Source organism: Coregonus clupeaformis, unplaced genomic scaffold (genome assembly GCF_020615455.1).
Source record: "Coregonus clupeaformis isolate EN_2021a unplaced genomic scaffold, ASM2061545v1 scaf0844, whole genome shotgun sequence".
NCBI classification, from domain to species: Eukaryota; Metazoa; Chordata; class Actinopteri; order Salmoniformes; family Salmonidae; genus Coregonus; species Coregonus clupeaformis.
Genome location: NW_025534299.1, coordinates 147424 through 168212, shown reverse-complemented (window position 1 = coordinate 168212; position 20789 = coordinate 147424). Strand labels below are relative to the sequence as shown.

At 42.8% G+C, this 20789-nt stretch overlaps 1 protein-coding gene and 1 pseudogene across 1 annotated transcript in view; one reads left to right on the top strand and one right to left on the bottom strand.

Moving 5' to 3' along the window:
* Positions 1–18878, top strand: part of LOC121557970 (choline transporter-like protein 1) — a 29601-nt gene extending 10723 nt beyond the window's left edge. The window contains 9 exon segments of the mRNA XM_045216896.1: positions 4999–5185; positions 9571–9739; positions 10081–10187; positions 10190–10236; positions 17025–17108; positions 17276–17413; positions 17642–17878; positions 18617–18697; positions 18827–18878. Of these exon segments, the coding sequence (XP_045072831.1) occupies positions 4999–5185; positions 9571–9739; positions 10081–10187; positions 10190–10236; positions 17025–17108; positions 17276–17413; positions 17642–17878; positions 18617–18697; positions 18827–18853 (1077 nt within the window). The 3' untranslated portion in view covers positions 18854–18878.
* LOC123485769 lies at positions 15232–16406 on the bottom strand (annotated as a pseudogene).
* Positions 18879–20789: the final 1911 nt, after the last annotated feature.

Genomic DNA, 20789 nt, shown 5'->3' with positions numbered 1-20789 from the left:
GGGCTGTCGCTGGGCAACACGGACTTTCAACTCCCTCCAAAGATTTTCTATGGGGTTGAGATCTGGAGACTGGCTAGGCCACTCCAGGACCTTGAAATGCTTCTTACGAAGCCACTCCTTCGTTGCCCGGACGGTGTGTTTGGGATCATTGTCATGCTGAAAGACCCAGCCACGTTTCATCTTCAATGCCCTTGCTGATGGAAGGAGGTTTTCACTCAAAATCTCACGATACATGGCCCCATTCATTCTTTCCTTACACGGATCAGTCGTCCTGGTCCCTTTGCAGAAAAACAGCCCCAAAGCATGATGTTTCCACCCCCATGCTTCACAGTAGGGCGGCAGGTAGCTTAGTGGGTAAGAGCGTTGTGCCAGTAACCGAAAGGTCGCTGGTTCTAATCCCCGAGCCGACTAGGTGAAAAATCTGTCGATGTGCCCTTGAGCAAGGCACTTAACCCTAATTGCTCCTGTAAGTCGCTCTGGATAAGAGCGTCTGCTAAATGACTAAAAATGTAAAAAATGTAAAAAAAACAGTAGGTATGGTGTTCTTTGGATGCAACTCAGCATTCTTTGTCCTCCAAACACGACGAATTGAGTTTTTACCAAAAAGTTATATTTTGGTTTCATCTGACCATATGACATTCTCCCAATCCTCTTCTGGATCATCCAAATGCACTCTAGCAAACTTCAGACGGGCCTGGACATGTACTGGCTTAAGCAGGGGGACACGTCTTGCACTGCAGGATTTGAGTCCCTGGCGGCGTAGTGTGTTACTGATGGTAGGCTTTGTTACTTTGGTCCCAGCTCTCTGCAGGTCATTCACTAGGTCCCCCCGTGTGGTTCTGGGATTTTTGCTCACCGTTCTTGTGATCATTTTGACCCCACAGGGTGAGATCTTGCGTGGAGCCCCAGATCGAGGGAGATTATCAGTGGTCTTGTATGGCTTTCATTTCCTAATAATTGCTTGCACAGTTGATTTCTTCAAACCAAGCTGCTTACCTATTGCAGATTCAGTCTTCCCCAGCCTGGTGCAGGTCTACAATTTTGTTTCTGGTGTCCTTTGACAGCTCTTTGGTCTTGGCCATAGTGGAGTTTGGAGTGTGACTGTTTGAGGTTGTGGACAGGTGTCTTTTATACTGATAACAAGTTCAAACAGGTGCCATTAATACAGGAAACGAGTGGAGGACAGAGGAGCCTCTTAAAGAAGAAGTTACAGGTCTGTGAGAGCCAGAAATCTTGCTTGTTTGTAGGTGACCAAATACTTATTTTCCACCATAATTAGCAAATAAATTCATTAAAAATCCTACAATGTGATTTTCTGGATTTTTTTCCCTCAATTTGTCTGTCATAGTTGACGTGTACCTATGATGAAAATTACAGGCCTCTCTCATCTTTTTAAGTGGGAGAACTTGCACAATTGGTGGCTGACTAAATACTTTTTTTCCCCCACTGTATACAAGGTCCCACAGTTGACAGTGCATGTCAGAGCAAAAACCAAGCCATGAGGTCGAAGGAATTGTCCGTAGAGCTCCGAGACAGGATTGTGTAGAGGCACAGATATGGGGAAGGTCCCCGAGAACGCAGTGGCCTCCATCATTCTTAAATGGAAGAAGTTTGGAACCACCAAGACTCTTCCTAGAGCTGGCCGCCCGGCCGAACTGAGTAATCGGGGGAGAAGGGCCTTGGTCAGGGAGGTGACCAAGAACCCAATGGTCACTCTGACAGAGCTCCAGTGTTCCTCTGTGGAGATGGGAGAACCTTCCAGAAGGACAACCATCTCTGCAGCACTCCACCAATCAGGCATTTATGGTAGAGTGGCCAGACGGAAGAAACTCCTCAGTAAAAGGCACATGACAGCCCACTTGGAGTTTGCCAAAAGGCACCTAAAGACTCTCAGACCAGACCACAGCCAAGACAACGCAGGAGTGGCATCGGTACAAGTCTCTGAATGTCCTTGAGTGGCCCAGCCAGAGCCCGGACTTGAACCCTATCAAACATCTCTGGAGAGACCTGAAAATAGCTGTGCAGCGATCGCTCAACATCCAACCTGACAGAGCTTGAGAGGATCTGCAGAGAAGAATGGGAGAAACTCCCCAAATACAGGTGTGCCAAACTTGTAGCGTCATACTCAAGAAGACTTTGAGGCTGTAATCACTGCCAAAGGTGCTTCAACAAATACTGCGTAAAGGGTCTGAATACTTATGTAAATGTGATATATTTCAGTTTTTTATTTTTAATAAATTAGCAAAAACTTCTAAACCTGTTTTTGCTTTGTTATTATGGGGTAATGTGTGTAGATTGATGAGGAAATAACTATTTAATCAATTTTAGAACAAGGCTGTAACCTTGCACGGTAGAGCCCTGAAATGAACTCACAGAGAAAGAAAGAAGCATCATGCTCTTTAATGAAACAAACACAGCACACACAAATCATACTTACCACAGGTACTGGGAGGCAGGACAGACAGCAGACTGTCACAGAAAGCGGATGTTTCTGGTTTTCAGGGACACAGTATTTAACATAACTTCCGTTTCCCTGGAAAACGAGAGTGGGACCTCTGCTCAGGCGTATTTTTGCGACGTTAAGTTAAACCAGCGGTGTTTCCCTGTCATTGCTCGCTTTGTGAAAAGATGCATATTGTTCATTCTAGCGGGAGAGGGCTCAGCTAACTTTTTTTCTGACTATCAAATTGAAAAGTAGCCTAGTTAAAATAAGTGTAAAAAGTAGCCAGCTGAAAATGAGATGGAATCTGCTGTTTAGCCGACAGTCGGCACTAGTGGAAAACACTGCATTCCCACCATTCCTACATACAGTGAGGGGAAAAAAGTATTTGATCCCCTGCTGATTTTGTACGTTTGCCCACTGACAAAGACATGATCAGTCTATAATTTTAATGGTAGGTTTATTTGAACAGTGAGAGACAGAATAACAACAACAAAATCCAGAGAAACGCATGTCAAAAATGTTATAAATTGATTTGCATTTTAATGAGGGAAATAAGTAATTGACCCCCTCTCAATCAGAAAGATTTCTGGCTCCCAGGTGTCTTTTATACAGGTAACGAGCTGAGATTAGGAGCACACTCTTAAAGGGAGTGCTCCTAATCTCAGCTTGTTACCTGTATAAAAGACACCTGTCCACAAAGCAATCAATCATTCAGATTCCAAACTCTCCAACATGGCCAAGACCAAAGAGCTCTCCAAGGATGTCAGGGACAAGATTGTAGACCTACACAAGGCTGGAATGGGCTACAAGACCATCGCCAAGCAGCTTGGTGAGAAGGTGACAACAGTTGGTGCGATTATTCGCAAATGGAAGAAACACAAAAAGAACTGTCAATCTCCCTCGGCCTGGGGCTGCATGCAATATCTCACCTCGTGGAGTTGCAATGATCATGAGAACGGTGAGGAATCAGCCCAGAACTACACGGGAGGATCTTGTCAATGATCTCAAGGCAGCTGGGACCATAGTCACCAAGAAAACAATTGGTAACACACTACGCCGTGAAGGACTGAAATCCTGCAGCGCCCGCAAGGTCCCCCTGCTCAAGAAAGCACATATACAGGCCCGTCTGAAGTTTGCCAATGAACATCTGAATGATTGAGAGGAGAACTGGGTGAAAGTGTTGTGGTCAGATGAGACCAAAATTGAGCTCTTTGGCATCAACTCAACTCGCCGTGTTTGGAGGAGGAGGAATGCTGCCTATGACCCCAAGAACACCATCCCCACCGTCAAACATGGAGGTGGAAACATTATGCTTTGGGGGTGTTTTTCTGCTAAGGGGACAGGACAACTTCACCGCATCAAAGGGACGATTGACGGGGCCATGTACCGTCAAATCTTGGGTGAGAACCTCCTTCCCTCAGCCAGGGCATTGAAATTGGGTCGTGGATGGGTATTCCAGCATGAAAAGCCAACTGAGAGACCTGAGCCCTAGGACCATACGTCGGGACTACCGGCCGTGGTGACTCCTTGCTGTCCCCAGTCCGCCTGGCCTTGCTGCTATTCCAGTTTCAACTGTTCTGCCTGCGGTTATGGAACCCCTACCTGTCCCAGACCTGCTGTTTTCAACTCTTAATGATCGGCTATGAAAAGCCAACTGAGATTTATTCCTGATTATTATTTGACCATGCTTGTCACTTAAGAACATTTTTGAACATCTTGGCATGGTTCTGTTATAATCTCCACCCGGCACAGCCAGAAGAGGACTGGCCACCCCTCATAGCCTGGTTCCTCTCTAGGTTTCTTCCTAGGTTTTCGCCTTTCTAGGGAGTTTTTCCTAGCCACCGTGCTTCTACACCTGCATTACTAGCTGTTTGGGGTTTTAGGCTGGGTTTCTGTACAGCACTTCGAGATATTAGCTGATGTAAGAAGGGCTATATAAAATAAAATTGATTGATTGATTGACAATGATCCAAAACACACGGCCAAGGCAACAAAGGAGTGGCTCAAGAAGAAGCACATTAAGGTCATGGAGTGGCCTAGCCAGGCTCCAGACCTTAATCCCATAGAAAATCTGTGGCAGGAGCTGAAGGTTCGAGTTGCCAAACGTCAGCCTCAACCTTAATGACTTGGAGAAGATCTGCAAAGAGGAGTGGAACAAAATCCCTCTGGAGATGTGTGCAAACCTGGTGGCCAACTACAAGAAACGTCTGACCTCTGTGATTGCCAACAAGGGTTTTGCCACCAAGTACTAAATCATGTTTTGCAGAGGGGTCAAATACTTATTTCCCTCATTAAAATGCAAATACATTTCTAACATGCGTTTTTCTGGATTTTTGTTGTTGTTATTCTGTCTCTCATTGTTCAAATAAACCTACCATTAAAATATAGATGTACAAAAATTGCAAATGTACAAAATCAGCAGGGGATCAAATACTTTTTTCCCTCACTGTACTCATATCTTCATTTTATAATTAGCACTGAATAAATGTATTCACATCCCTATCCTGTAACTGATACCCAGCATATATACATCATATCCTATATCCCATTTTCAGGTGATCCTGCTGCTGCTACTGTTCTTCATGAGGAAGCGCGTGGCGCTGACCATCACCCTGTTCCACGTGGCAGGAAAGGTGTTCACTCACCTGCCCCTGCTGGCCCTGCAGCCCTTCTGGACCTTCCTCAGCCTCATGCTCTTCTGGGTGTCCTGGCTCGGTGTGCTCCTCTTCCTCGGAACCACAGGTCAGAATAGAATACAACTTTGTCACATTGTGAAACAGACATTTTTGTTAATGTCTTTATTTTCCCCTTTCGTCGAGATATTTACATCTAAATAGACCATTTTGGCTAGCATACCATTTCATTTTGCAGATTTGTATCAATTATTTTATGCCCCAGAAAAGAATAAGGTAGTGGACTTGTGTCACTAGGAAAGTTTGGATACTGTATTTGGTTATTTTCATCCTGCTAGTGATGTGATGATTAACCATAGAGATCCTATTAAATTACTAAAGGGGCTATGTAATGAAACAGTTCCATAATGGGGTGAAAATGGCAGCCATCTTGGTCAGGGAGAAATCCAAAACCAGTTTAATTAGAATGAATGGCAGTAGAGGCACGTGATGTATTTCCTGCCTTTACTTATGCAGGAAAATAAAAGTAAGGTATGTGATGCATCAGAAATTGTGTAATGGAATTATAGTCAACCTAAAATATTGTCCTATAAATACATTTTACACGTTTTATACACATTGTCTGTATAAATAGACTCTCAAATAAACTCAGCCAAAAAATAAACGTCCCTTTTTCAGGACCCTGTCTTTCAAAGATAATTCGTAAAAATCCAAATAACTTCACAGATCTTCATTGTATAAGGTTTAAACACTGTGTCCCATGCTTGTTCAATGAACCATAAACAATTAATGAACATGCACCTGTGGAACGGTCGTTAAGAAACTAACAGCTTACAGACGGGAGGCAATTAAGGTCACAGTTATGAAAACTTAGGACACTAAAGAGGCCTTTCTACTGACTCTGAAAAACACCAAAAGAAAGATGCCCAGGGTCCCTGCTCATCTGCGTGTACGTGCCTTAGGCATGCTGCAAGGAGGCATGACAACTGCAGATGTGGCCAGGGCAATAAATTGCAATGTCCGTACTGTGAGACGCCTAAGACAGCGCTACAGGGAGACAGGACGGACAGCTGATCGTCCTCGCAGTGGCAGACCACACAGGATCGGTACATCCAAACATCACACCTGCGGGACAGGTACAGGATGGCAACAACAACTGCCAGAGTTACACCAGAAACGCACAATCCCTCCATCAGTGCTCAGACTGTCCGCAATAGGCTGACAGAGGCTGGACTGAGGGCTTGTAGGCCTGTTGTAAGGCAGGTCCTCACCAGACATCACCGGCAACAACGTCGCCTATGGGCACAAACCCACTGTCGCTGGACCAGACAGGACTGGCAAAATTTGCTTTTCACTGACGAGTCGCAGTTTTGTCTCACCAGGGGTGATGGTCAGATTCACGGTTTTTTCGTCGAAGGAATGAGCGTTACGCTCTGGAGTGGGATCGATTTGGAGGTGGAGGGTCCGTCATGGTCTTGGGCGGTGTGTCACAACATCATCGGACTGAGCTTGTTGTCATTGCAGGCAAGCTCAACGCGGTGTGTTACAGGGAAGACATCCTCCTCCCTCATGTGGTACCCTTCCTGCAGACTCATCCTGACATGACCCTCCAGCATGACAATGCCACCAGCCATACTGCTCGTTCTGTGAGTGATTTCCTGCAAGACAGGAATGTCAGTGTTCTGCCATGGCCAGCGAAGAGCCCGGATCCCTATCCCATTGAGCACGTCTGGGACCTGTTGGATCGGAGGGTGAGGGCTAGGGCCATTTCCCCCCAGAAATGTCAGGGAACTTGCAGGTGCCTTGGTGGAAGAGTAGGGTAACATCTCACAGCAAGAACTGGCAAATCTGGTGCAGTCCATGAGGAGGAGATGCACTGCAGTACTTAATGCAGCTGGTGGCCACACCAGATACTGACTGTTACTTTTGATTTTGAACCCCCCCCCCCCCTTTGTTCAGGGACACATTATTCCATTTATGTTAGCCACATGTCTGTGGAACTTGTTCAGTTTATGTCTGTTGTTGAATCTTGTTATGTTCATACAAATATTTACACATGTTAAGTTTGCTGAAAATAAATGCAGTTGACAGTGCGAGGACATTTCTTTTTTTGCTGATTTTATATGTAAACGGACCATAAATGTCTCAGATTTTGTTTTCTTAGAAAGCTGTGAGTGCTATTATAGGAGTACATTTACATGCACACTAATAATTTGATATTAAACGGATTATGGCAGTAGGCAGAGTATGGAAATAGTCATGTAAACGCCTTACTCAGCTTATCTTAATCAGCGTAAGGTCAAAATCGAAGTAAGCATACGCCGAATACACCTGGTTTTCTAATGTTTCTAATTATTAGGACATGTAAACAGCTTAATCGGCATTCCAGCTGTGTATTTGATGTGCGCATGTGCCAGAACTGATAGCGCAAGCCTCCCTCTTATCCGTGAGTGAAGTGAGTTCGGAAAAACTGAAAGTATGCATTTTAGAAATAGTTTTCACATACAAATTTGATATGTCCGAACTCCAAATCAAATAGGCTTCGCAAAAATAACATGGTCACTGGTAGAACCTTTAGTTTGATAGACGATTTTTCTGCATTTATTTAAGTCCCATCAAGTAGCCTGATTTCAAATGTGTCCATGTAAACAGGATTATTAGGGAAATCATTATTTTTGCAAAGCATGTAAATGTTTTAAACAAGCTATTATATACTGAACAAAAATATAAACGCAACATGTAAAGTGTTGGTCCCATGTTTCATGAGCTGAAATAAGAGGGCAGAAATTTTCCATATGCACAAAACGTTTTTTTCTCTCAAATTTTGTGCACAAATTGGTTTACATCCCTGTTACTGAGCATTTCTCCTTTGCCAAGATAATCCATCCACCTGACAGTTGTGGCATATCAAGAAGCTGATTAAACAGCATGATCATTACACAGGTGCACCTTGTGCTGGGCACAATAAAAGGCCACTCTAAAATGTGCAGTTTTGTCACACAACATAATGCCACATGATTCAAGTTTTGAGGGAGCGTGCAATTTGCGTGCTTTTAGAGAATTAGAGAATTAGCCAGTATGTCCAACCGGCTTCACAACCGCAGACGACATGTAACCACCCCAGCCCAGGACCTCCACATCCAGCTTCTTCACCTGCGGGATTGTCTGAGACCAGCCACCCGGACAGCTGATGAAACTGAGGAGTATTTATTTCTGTAATAAAGCCCTTTTGTGGGGAAAAACATATTCTGTTTGGCTGGGCCTGGCTCCCCAGTGGGTGGGCCTATGCCCTCCCAGGCCAACCCATGGCTGCTCCCCTGCCCAGTCATGTGAAATCCATGAACTGTAACTCAGTAAAATTTTTGAAATTGTTGCGTTTATATTTTTGTTCAGTGTATTAATCTGACTATCCACAATAATTGTCTTATTGTGTGCATGTAACCATGCGCAATATCAGTACTTGTTGCATTTACAACTTGTCTAAGGCCCATCATCAACTGATTTGAGCCAGTGTAGGACTGTGGATTGACTGCATTGTTTGAATGGAATGTTGGCATACTGGCAGTTAATTAGAAACATTAATGGAAACATTCCTCTACCTACTGTCTGGCTAGTTAACACACATACAGTGCAGATCAATTCTTCACATTCATTGTTTTACACACTATCTTATCACAGCACTGGCAAACCATGGCTAACCAACATGGGTGACATTAGGACCATCATAACAAGGTTCATGTCCATTCTAGTATTCTAATTCCTAATTCTATGTAGTCCTGTGACATTTTGGAAGTGAAAGCGCACAGCTAGAGTGGTATGACTCGACACCCACTCTTATTTAGATTCTTGGGTCAGTCTGGTGCTGTGGGTGGCAGCTCGGGCACACAGTCAAAGAAAAGGTCTCTGAAATCTACCCACTACATTCATATTCTCCCTCATCAACAACAACACCAGAGCAACGTCAAATACAACCAAGCGTCATGTTTTTGTACAATTTGTCTGCCTAATATTTTCCTGTGCCTACCTTTTTAGCTCTTCCTGGATGTTATTCAGATTAGAGTTTGATAAACTAGATAACATTAAAAAAGAGAGTCCATCAAACTCATCCGAGCTGCAGTGTTTGTTGTTGCAAAATGGTGCCATCTTGCTGTATTATATTTGACTCCAATCAATTTATGAATGAAAATAAAAAAAATTTGAAATCAGGAGCTTTCCAGGCACAAAATCATGATCCTTGAATGCCTTGCAGATCAGAGGAGATCAGCCTACCCCTAAACCTGGCTGTAGGGAACCCTGTAAAGAACAAGAAGATTGACCCCTAACCTTAGCTGTGTGTCCCTACAGGTAGCCCTGTGCAGAGCGACCTCTAACCCTGTCTGTGTAACCCCTACAGGTAGCCCTGTGCAGAGTGACCTCTAACCCTGTCTGTGTGAACCCCTACAGGTAGCCCTGTGCAGAGCGACCTCTAACCCTGTCTGTGTGTAACCCCTACAGGTAGCCCTGTGCAGAGTGAGGAGACAGGGTTGGTGGAGTATCAAATGTCAGGTCCACTCCAGTACATGGTGTGGTACCACGCTGTGGGCCTCATCTGGATCAGTCAGTTCATCCTGGCCTGCCAGCAGATGACCGTGGCCGGAGCTGTGGTCACCTACTACTTCACCAGGTCAGGAGAGAGTGTTGTAATGTGATGAAATGCTATGTGATGAAATGTAATAAATGTAATGGCATGCTTGTGATGTGTTTACTAATATCCCGTATCATACCTGGGTCCAAAATATTGTTTTTTTCTGTCAAATACGTTAGCTGCACATGATTGCCTGGTGCATTTGAACCAATGGAATTGTCCCAAAAGTGCAAAGTACACCCATCTTAGCTACAGTACAATGCCTGCTTTATTGGTCTATTTGCACTGATAATACTGTTTAAACCCAAGTCTGTCCTGTATCAGTTAATTGGACTATTTCCAACTCTTCATCTTTTCCTCTATCCTGTGGTGGACATCAGGAATAAATCTCAACTGCCCATGACCCCCATCGTGTCGTCTATGCTGCGTCTTGCCCGCTACCACCTGGGCACCGTGGCCAAAGGCTCCTTCATCATCACCCTGGTGGAGATCCTCGCCTCATCCTCACCTACATCCACAACCAGCTGAAAGGAAAAGTACGTCCTTAATCTCATTCAGCTATATCACTTACATTCACAATCAGTTCAAAGGCAGAGTATGTAGGGTGTTCACACACTGCTCTAGAATGTTGAGAGAAACGGGGCAATTCAAGAGGGCGCTACAAAATGTATGTCAAAACGTAGTTTTCTTTGCCCTATGTCATTATAAATCACATAGAATTCATAATTAAAGGGCCTCCCGAGTGGCGCAGCGGTCTAAGGCACTGCATTGCAGTGTTGCGGCTTCACTACAGCCTGGGGTTCGATCCCAGGCTGTGTCATTATCGGCTGTGACCGGGAGTCCCATAGTGCGGCGCACAATTACCCCAGCGTCGTCAGGGTTAGGGGAGGGTTTGGCCAGTGGGGGGGCTTTACTTGGCTCATCGTGCTCTAGCGACTCATTGTGGCGGAAGAGCTGGAAATAGTAAAATTGACTAATACAGGACAGACTTGGGTTTAAATGGTAGTAGCCGAGCAAATGGACCAATAAAGCAGGCATTGTACTGTAGCTAAGATGGGCGTACTTTGCACTTTTGGGACAATTCCATTGGTTCAAATGCACCGAGCGCCTGCAGGCTGACTTCGGTCAACAGTTGAACGGTGTTTCCTCCGACACACTGGTGCAGCTGGCTTCTGGGTTAACATTTAAAATGTTTTGTCATTTAGCAGACGCTCTTATCCAGAGTGACTTACAGTTAGTGAGCGCATACATTTTCATACTGGTCCCCCGTGGGAAACGAACCCACAACCCTGGCGTTGCAAGCGCCATGCTCTACCAACTGAGCTACAGGGGACTACAGGGTTAAGCGAGCGGGTGTTAAGAAGCGCGGTTTGGCGGGTCATGTTTCGGAGGACGCATGACTCGACCTTCGCCTCTCCCGAGCCCCCTTGGGGAGTTGCAGTGATGAGACAAAATCACGAAATTGGGAAGAAAAAGGGGGTAAAAATTAAATAAAGATAATAATAATGATGAATTAAATTGTTCTCTAGTACTTTATAATCTTAATATACATGTTCTTTCTATTTTATTTAACCTTTATATACACAGGGAAGTCATACTGAGACCAGGGTCTCTTGTATTCTGCATAAATACATCAAACGCATACAATATACAAAATTACAAAACATATTAAGAAAAACAGACAAATGTATCAACATAGAGGTCTTTCCAATCAATACTCTGAACTGACCAAGGGGGACCAGAACATCTCATTTCAGAGAGCTCTGTAAGTTGTTCCACATAAAGGGCGCAAAAAAACTAAAAGCAGCGTTACCCATCTCTGTGGAGACCAAAGGGGCCTCCAGGGTTGTCCAAGCCTGAGACCGTGTTTGGTAATTTGTCAATCTTAAATTGAATTCATGATGATAGATGCATAGGAAGTTTCTGCATGAGTGCTTTCTAGATAAACACAAGAAAATGCTGCACTCTCCTTACATGCAAAGAGACCCAACCCACTTTTTGATACAAAACACAATGGTGAGTTTTATAACCATGACCAGTAAATTATCTAAGGGCACAATGGAAAACAACATCTAGTGGTTTAAGTGTAGAAGCTGCTCCATGCATATAGATAATATCCCCATAATCTAAAATAGGCATAAAAGTGGCCTGGACAATTTATATCTATTGAGCAGTGACTTCGGCCCTGCCTGTTGGGCACTGTTTTCGCGCAGTTCAGTTAACGACGGTGAGGGCAGGTGTTTAGCAGGAGGGAGCGAAGGACACTGTCTACCGACTCCGGTACACAGCAGGCGGGGGCGAAGGACACTGTCTACCGACTCCGGTACACAGCAGGCGGGGGCGAAGGACACTGTCTACCGACTCCGGTACACAGCAGGCGGGGGCGAAAAAACTCATACTACTTTTATTTCCCTTTTGACCCACATTCAAAAGTGTCACACAAGCATGAAGATGTTGTGCTCGAGGGAGGGCTCTCATGCAGAAACCAATGTTCATGCAGGAACCAATGGGATGCTCGATTGGGGGGGCGTTCCTGCAGATGTAGGAATGCCAACGGGCAGGAACGCCCAGAATTGCGGTCTGCAGTCCTATTGATCAAACAATCATGAACAGGTAGGCTATCTCTCCCTACCTGAGATCAACAACTAATGTTAGCCAGAGCGAGAAGAGCTAAAATCCAACGAAGCAAGAGTAGATAAACCCTATCAAACTTTCTCAGCCTGTCAATGCCTGCTTGGCCTTCTGCAGCTTGCCTGCCAATGCATGCTTGTACCAACCCACGTTTTGACAACTGAATGGGAACTGCTTGCCCGCCCATATGATCGATGCCAAATGCATTTAATTGACAACTAAGAGATATTCATGCTATCTGTGGATAAGTCGTTCAAATTCAGCGTAGCTAGCTAGCTAGCTAGCAAAGTGATTCACAATTTTTTCTAGCTAACCAATTGACACCTGCATCTCTATCTGTAGCCACCGAAAAATGATATGAGGGGAAAAAGTCGGGCCACTCACCCACTCGTCCAATGACATGACATCCTCCCAGCAGCTAGCTAGCTAATGTTAGGCTCCTTGTTTTTAGCTTACTAAATAAATAGCTACATAAATAGATACGCTAGCCTATTAGGCACGTTATGACTGACTTGTGATCATTGCCCTTGCCAGTTTGATTGTATTGACATTCCCAGACTTAGTTACATTTGTCAGTTTTTGTCCAAAATATTGAGTCATTGAAACAAACAGTGCATCCCGAATGGGTGGAGACAGCAAACAAGGTACCAGGCCAGCTGTGATTTACAACCTGATAGCAATATTTTTTTTTACTACCAATAAATGTATTGGGGAATTATATTAATCATCCATTGAACTGCATCCATCTATTTTGCCAACCATGCCTTACTCTGCGTCATGGAATTTTGAGTAAAATAGAATCTATTTTTAAAACCTCTTATCTGTTTGTTTCATATCTGCAAAGTAGTTAAAACGCTGTCAGTTCCACTTTAATTAGCCCATGTCCACAAAATGTTTTTGATTGCTAAGTTAGTTTAGCAGCTAGCTATCTAAAATTGGTATCATGGCAAAATCAGTAGAATTGCATGTAATTAGTTATAACATTGCTAAATCTTCTCTACACCCCATGGCAAAATGGTGTTTAACATGATTTTTGAATGACTACCCCATGTCTGTACCCCACACATACAATTATCTGTAAGGTCCCTCAGTCGAGCAGTGAATTTCAAGCACAGATTCAACGACAAAGACTAGGGAGGTTTTCCAATGCCTCACAAAGAATGGCACCCAAAGCAGACATTGAATATCACTTTGAGCATGGTGAAGTTATTAATTACACTTTGGATGCTGTATCAATACATCCAGTCACTATAAAGTTGACGGAGAGGAAAGAAACCGCTCAGGGATTTCACCATGAGGCCAATGGTGACTTTAAACCAGTTACAGAGTTAAATGGCTGTGATAGGAGAAAACTGAGGATGGATCAACGACATTGTAGTTACTCCACAATACTAACCTAAATGACAGAATGAAAAGAAGGAAGCCTGTACAGAATACCAATATTGTTTGTAGTAAGGTAGTAAAGTAATTGAACTTTTTGTCCTGAATACAAAGCATTATGTTTGGGGCAAATCCAACACAACACATCACTGAGTACCACTCTTCATATTTTCAAGCATGGTGGTGGCTTCATCATGTTATGGGTATGCATGTCATCGGCAAGGACTAGGGATTTTTTTTAGAATAAAAATAAAATAAATTGAGCTAAGCACAGGCAAAGTCCTAGAGGAAAACCTGGTTCAGTCTGCTTTCCAAGAGAAACTGGGAGACAAATATAAACTAGAGTTACTTACCAAGACGACATTGAATGTTCCTGAGTGGCCTAGTTACAGTTTTGACTTAAATCGGCTTGAAAATCTATGGCAAGACTTGAAAATGGTTGTCGAGCAATGATCAACAACGAACTTGAAAGAGCTTGAATTATTTTCCAAAGAATAATTGCAAATATTGTACAATGCAGGTTTGCAAAGCTCTTAGAAACTTACCCATAAAGACTAACAGCTGTAATCGCTGCCAAAGATGATTCTAATACATATTGACACAGGGGGTTGAACGCTTATCTAATGAAAGTATATTGGTGTTTTATTTTTCATTAATGAAAATACAGTACCAGTCAAAAGTTTGGACGCACCTACTCATTAAAGTTTTTTATCTTTAAATTTTTTGCTATTTTCTACATTGTAGAATAATAGTGAAGACATCAAAACTATGAAATAACACATATGGAATCATGTAGTAACCAAAAAAAGTATTCAAATAGCCACCCTTTGCCTTGATGACAGCTTTGCACACCGTTGGCATTCTCTCAACCAGCTTCACCTGGAATGCTTTCCCAACAGTCTTGAAGGAGTACCCACATATGCTGAGCACTTGTTGGCTGCTTTTCCTTCACTCTGCCGTCAGACTCGGATTCAAAGCATGCAAAGAGTTTATCTTTAAAGGTGCAGACAGTGGAAGAGTAGATATGAGACTTGGCCTCCACATCATAAAAGGAGACCTGACTCTCCTCACAGTCCACAAACACCCCAACCTTCTGGGGCTTCTCTCTCAGGGAGAGGATGACTGTGGAACACAGTCCAGAGTCCATTCTCAGGGCTCAGTATGATTTTCCCCTTCCTGTCTATGGACTCTCTGGCCACTCCTACATCCCAGTCAGTCTTCCCCTTAACCGTCACCTCATAGTAAAATCTCCCTGAGGAGAAGCCATCCTTTCCGGTCATGGCATAACGATCAAACCTTTTTGGATTGTCAGGAAGATTATGTGGCGTGTTTCCAAGTCTTACTTGTTTGCCATCTTCAGACAGGATGAGCCAGGGATTTGCTGTATCAGGATCTAGAGTCACATCCACTGCATACTGCTGAATCCTCTTCAGTTTGACTTCAGGCAGCTTCTCCATCTCTTTATTCAGTGTCTTCTCCAGCTGAGAAACATTTCTCCTCACAGTCCCCACACACAGATCACTGTGAACACTGATCTCAGCGATTTCCTGCTCCAGCTCTTTAATGAACCCTTCAGCCTGGTGCCTCTACTGCTTTCTGCTTCAACAAGCTCAGTCTGGCTTTTCACCAGAGTACTGAAGAACTGCACGCTCTCTGCTATCTCTCTTGCTGAGATCTACTAAGAGTTTGATCTCTTTAACATTCTGCAGTCGCTCCTGGATAATCTGCTGCACTTCTGCCTCAGTTTTCCCCAGCTGAACCTTCCTCTCTCCACACTCTTCCTCTATAGGGACAGTGTCATGAGTCTTGTGGTCTGCCTCAGTGCAGAACTGACACACACATGTCTGGTCAGTCCTACAGAACATCTACAGGAGTCTGTCATGCTTCTTACACATCCTGTCTTCTAGGTTCACCACAGGGTCGATCAGTTTGTGTCTCTTTAAGGGTGAGGCTATCTGATGAGGCTCCAGGTGAGTCTCACAGAACGAGGTCTGACACACCAGGCAGGACTTTAGGGCCTTGCGCTTCGTCCCAGTGCAGACATCACAGGGCACTATTTTAGGTTTAGGAGGGGACCCATCTCTACCTCTTTCTCTCATCCTTTTAAAATTATTTACAACCTCTTTGAAGGTTGTGTTGACACAAAGCTTAGGTCGTTTGGAGAATTTCTCCTGACACAGTGGACATTGACACAGGTCCTGGCTATCCCAATACTTTGTGACACAGGCCATGCAGAAGTTGTGTCCACATGAAGTGGTGACTGCCTCAGTGAACAGATCCAGACCGAGCACAGGAACTGATCTTCAGACAGGAGACTGCTGGAGGAAGTCATATCTAGAGAGAGTGCAAAGTCGAAACTGTAAAGCATAGTTGAAGTTCAACGTTTTTATTTAGAAAATTGCGGCAAACACTCTGGAAAAACTTCAGATCAAAATAATAAAAGGCTCCAGATTATAATCAATCAGTCAATAAAACATTATATATATTTTAACGGAGCCTATTCCATTTCCTGTAATGACTCTCGATAGTTTCAGTGCCATTGTCAACAGGGCATTAAGGTATACTAACCAATCTTGATTAAAGTTGTTTAACCATACAACATACAGTAGAAATTAGTAAATTTACTAAATATAGTTAAACATAGGTACTGTAGATAAAAAAAATAATTAAAAACAGGAGATTACCATAAAATGTACACAGGTAACATTTCTTCACCCATCCTTGTAATTCTCTACTCACCTGTGTCTGTTTAAAACAGTGTGGGCGCTTTCTCCGATTTTTTTTTTTTCTTGTGTTCTATAGTGTTTAAAAAACACCGGAGACTCAGCGTAGCTGTTTTTAAAATACTTTTCTGAAGAGTTTGAAGGTGTTTGCTCATGTGCACAACATACAGTAGTAGGTGTATCCCACCCAATGTTGCTCTGGAACAGAATTAACCCTTCGTATGGCTGATCTCTCACTTCATTCTTGATACATTGTTTTACCATTTAAAATAAAACAAGGTTGAACAGTTTAAACAGGAGTGTTCTCATTTTTTTTTACTGGTTTAGGTAGAAAAAGTGTGAAACAGAAATGTTAAACAAGAACCTATTGCAGGTGTATGGAAGGTTTTCAGACATCAACAGCAACCGTTCAAATTCCACATTGGGATGAATCGTGGCAGTCTTAGCAGATTTGACCATTTAATTAAGAAGCAAGAAATATCCCAGATTGTGCTTTTTAAACATACTCACTTTGACTTATACCAACCACCAGTTTGTCAAGTCAAGCTAGAGGGTGGAGAACTGAAGCTGAATGTATTTTCTGTTTGTAGGAAAATGCCTGTGCTCGCTGTATGCTGAAAGCCTGCATCTGCTGCTTGTGGTGCCTGAAGAAGTGTCTAACATACCTGAATCAAGTAAGTGTTCGATCAGAATCAGATTGATTGTCATGTGAGATGTTGATTATTCTTACTATTACACGTTATATCATTGACAACAATCTATTTTACAAGGGAGACTCATTCCAAGATGACAGCAATCACACATTGTTATTGATGATACTCCTGTCTCTTGTTCACCACAGAACGCGTACACGGCCACAGCGATCAACAGCACCAGTTTCTGTACGTCGGCGCGCGACGCCTTCGTCATCCTGGTAGAGAATGCCCTCAGAGTGGCCACCATCAACACCGTGGGGGACTTTGTCCTCTTCCTGGGAAAGGTAGCGGCCACATAGCGACAGCATTTTAGGATTCTTTATTGTCAGTTCATTATTTGTGTTTATTTTACAAGCATTCTAATACTATTCAAACCCTCACGGTCTTGCTCTTTTTTCAATCGCTCACTATCTATCTTTCTCCCTCTCTTTCTTCCTCTTTCCTCTTTTCTCCCTTTCCCACCCCCCGTTTTCTCCATATTTCGCTTCGTGTGTGTGTCTGTGTGTGTCCAGGTACTGATCGTCTCCTGCACTGCGTTCGTGGGTGTATTGTCTCTCAACTACCAGCGGGACTACACGGTGTGGGTGTTGCCCCTGCTCATCGTCTGCCTGTTCTCCTGGCTGGTGGCCCACTGCTTCCTGTCTGTCTTTGAGATCGTGGTGGACGTTCTATTCCTCTGCTTCGCAGTGGACACCAAGCACAACGACGGCAGCCCCGGCCGAGAGTTCTACATGGACAAGGCCCTAATGGTGAGGGGACGGGAGGCGAGGCTGGGTGGGAGACTATGGCTGCGTCCCGATTCTCCACCAGTCATGGTTAAAAGCAATGGATTGGCGGAATCACAGATAATCCATTATATTGACCAGATACTCAAGTGGCCGCTCTAACAATAAAATGAAATGTCTTCAAAAATGGAAGGCAGTCGGGACGTGGCAAGAACAGGTGGGGCCATTGTAGCCAATGAGAGGGCAGATACGTGTGTGAACAACATGCACAACTCCGATATAAAGTGTTTTTTCTCAAAGTTGCCGGGATGTAACATGTCCTACTTATATCAGTACAATAGTAACAACCTAAGCATTACGACACTTCTATTAGATCAAATAAGCCTCACGTAGTAAATAAGCCACACAATTTTTTGTTAACCAAATTCGACGCTCATACAAAATTCCATACAAAAACTCTTTGATTGATTAGCGAAAAAACCCTCAAAAACACCATCTGCTAGAGAAGACCCATTTCGGGCCCAGTTATCCCTCTCACTTTGCCTTTTCCTCTGGTGTAATCGTTGGCTAGAGGGAGTTTCCATGTTAAATTCATGTTGTGCCCACTTTGGGAGAAGGGTGGTGAATTGGGACGTAGCCTTTTATAGTATATGTCTCTGTTCCATTATCCACACTAACATTCCAGTGTATAGCCTTGTTATCTCAACACCCAACACACACATTCACCCTCTCTCTTCTTTCTCTCTCTCTCTCTCTCTTTAGGAGTTTGTAGAGAACAGTAAGAAAATGGTGGGAAGGGATCGGCCCGAGGCAGATGGAGACGGTCGTGAGATGAAGCCCATGGTGAGTTAACAAAACTTTTCCAACAGAGAATACATTCACTTACCTCCATAATCTAGAGTCATACACCCAAAATGATGATGCTGTTGAAGACAATGTAAAGTTTAACACTCCATTTGTTTATTGTTGTAGACTCATGGAGGAGGGACTTTTGCTTGACCGAACCAAACCAGAAGACGGAAACCAAAAGGCACTCCAAACGTTTCCATGATATCACTAGTCCCAGGGACGACAATATTTTTGATAACCTGTTTAATAATTTATGGCACGCTTTACATAAAAGCGTAGTTTTTTTTTTTTTTTTTTAACACATCTGTCAAGAATATTGTTATTGTCGTTTTGTGCTATTGTACAGGCTGTAGAGTTGATCTTTTTTTGTTTAGCTTCTTGTGTGTGGAAGTATTGTGAGAGATTATTCAAATGCATTCAATGTCATCACTGTTATTTTGTAACTACTACTACTGTACACTACAAGTGTTTGTATATCAATGTATTTTTAGATTGTGGTAATGATGATCATGGTTGCTACTTACGCTGCATTGGTACATCTAATACAATTGTGACAGCTAACTACCATAACAGATAATCAACAGGCAATTTTCCTGTCTAAAAACTCCACCCAAAACCCAATGTCTTTTGACCCTGTTGAAAGATTTCGTGGTCCTCTGTAGCTCAGCTGGTAGAGCACGGCGCTTGTAACGCCAAGGTAGTGGGTTCGATCCCCGGGACCACCCATACACAAAAAAAAAAAATGTATGCACGCATGACTGTAAGTCGCTTTGGATAAAAGCGTCTGCTAAATGGCATATTATTATTATTATTATTTCCTTTATGATTTTTTTTTGGAAAAACAAAGTCATAATTTGTGCAAGGTAGTTTCCCTCACCTCATTAACAGGATCAATGAAAAGCCCGCTCCCAATGGAGCATTTTACTGTTGTAGATCAAATATGAAATAGCCAGTGCTATGTACTATGATAAGGATGTTAATATTAGTTTTTAATATAATTCAAATGCAGGTCCTACAAGAACTGAGGTTGTGTTATGTCAAAAGCAATGCGTTACCAGAACTAAAAATCCCTATATTGTGGCAACATTGAGTCATTACCGCTTATTGAGTTTGTAATACTGTATCCATAGAAAAAGGAATTCTATATGACTTTATCTCTATTCCCTTCATGAGTTTTAACCCAGAATATTTTTGATAACATTTTTATGCAGAATAATAAAACAACAAAAATAAGCAATGTCCACCTGTGTTTGTGAGAGCTGTGGGCAAGAGAGGATCAGTTCTATCGGGGACATGGGTTTGTCTCTTGATGTCATTAAGATATCCACTCAAGAGGGAGAAACATTAAAACAAAATACTGAATAATAAATATATATATATATATATATATATATATATATATATATATATATATATATATCCAACAATAAAAAAATATATTTCATGACATTCTTATTGTAATGTGTTAACTAGGAAATAGCCCCATATCAGACCAGGGTTCAAGTATTTGTTTTTCTGTCAAATACATTAGCTACACTTGATTGATCTCACCTGATGTAAAGGAAGAAATTGAATAGTCCCAAAGTGCCAACCCCACCAATCTGGCACTCCAAACAACAGGCTCAATCGCTCACATTTTGTTGTGTTCCAGCCTGAATTTAAAATTGATTAAATTGAGATGTTTTTGGCACTGGCCTACACACAAAACCCCATAATGTAAAAGTTGAAATTTTAAAAGTTAATAAAAAATGAAAAGCTCAAATGTCTTGAGTCAATAAGTATTCAACTCCTTTGTTATGGTAAGCCTAAGTAAGTTCAGGAGTAAAAATGTGCTTAACAAGTCACATAATACGTTGCATGGACTCACTCTGCGTGCAATAATAGTGTTTAACATGATTTTTAAACGACTACCTCATCTCTGTACCCCACACATACAATTATCTGTATGGTCCCTCAGTCGAGCAGTGAATTTCAAACAGATTCAACCACAAAGACCAGAGAGGTTTTCCAATACCACTCTTCATATTTTCAAGCATGGTTATTTGCAATACATTTGTGTGTAGATGGGTGAGAAAAATATATATTT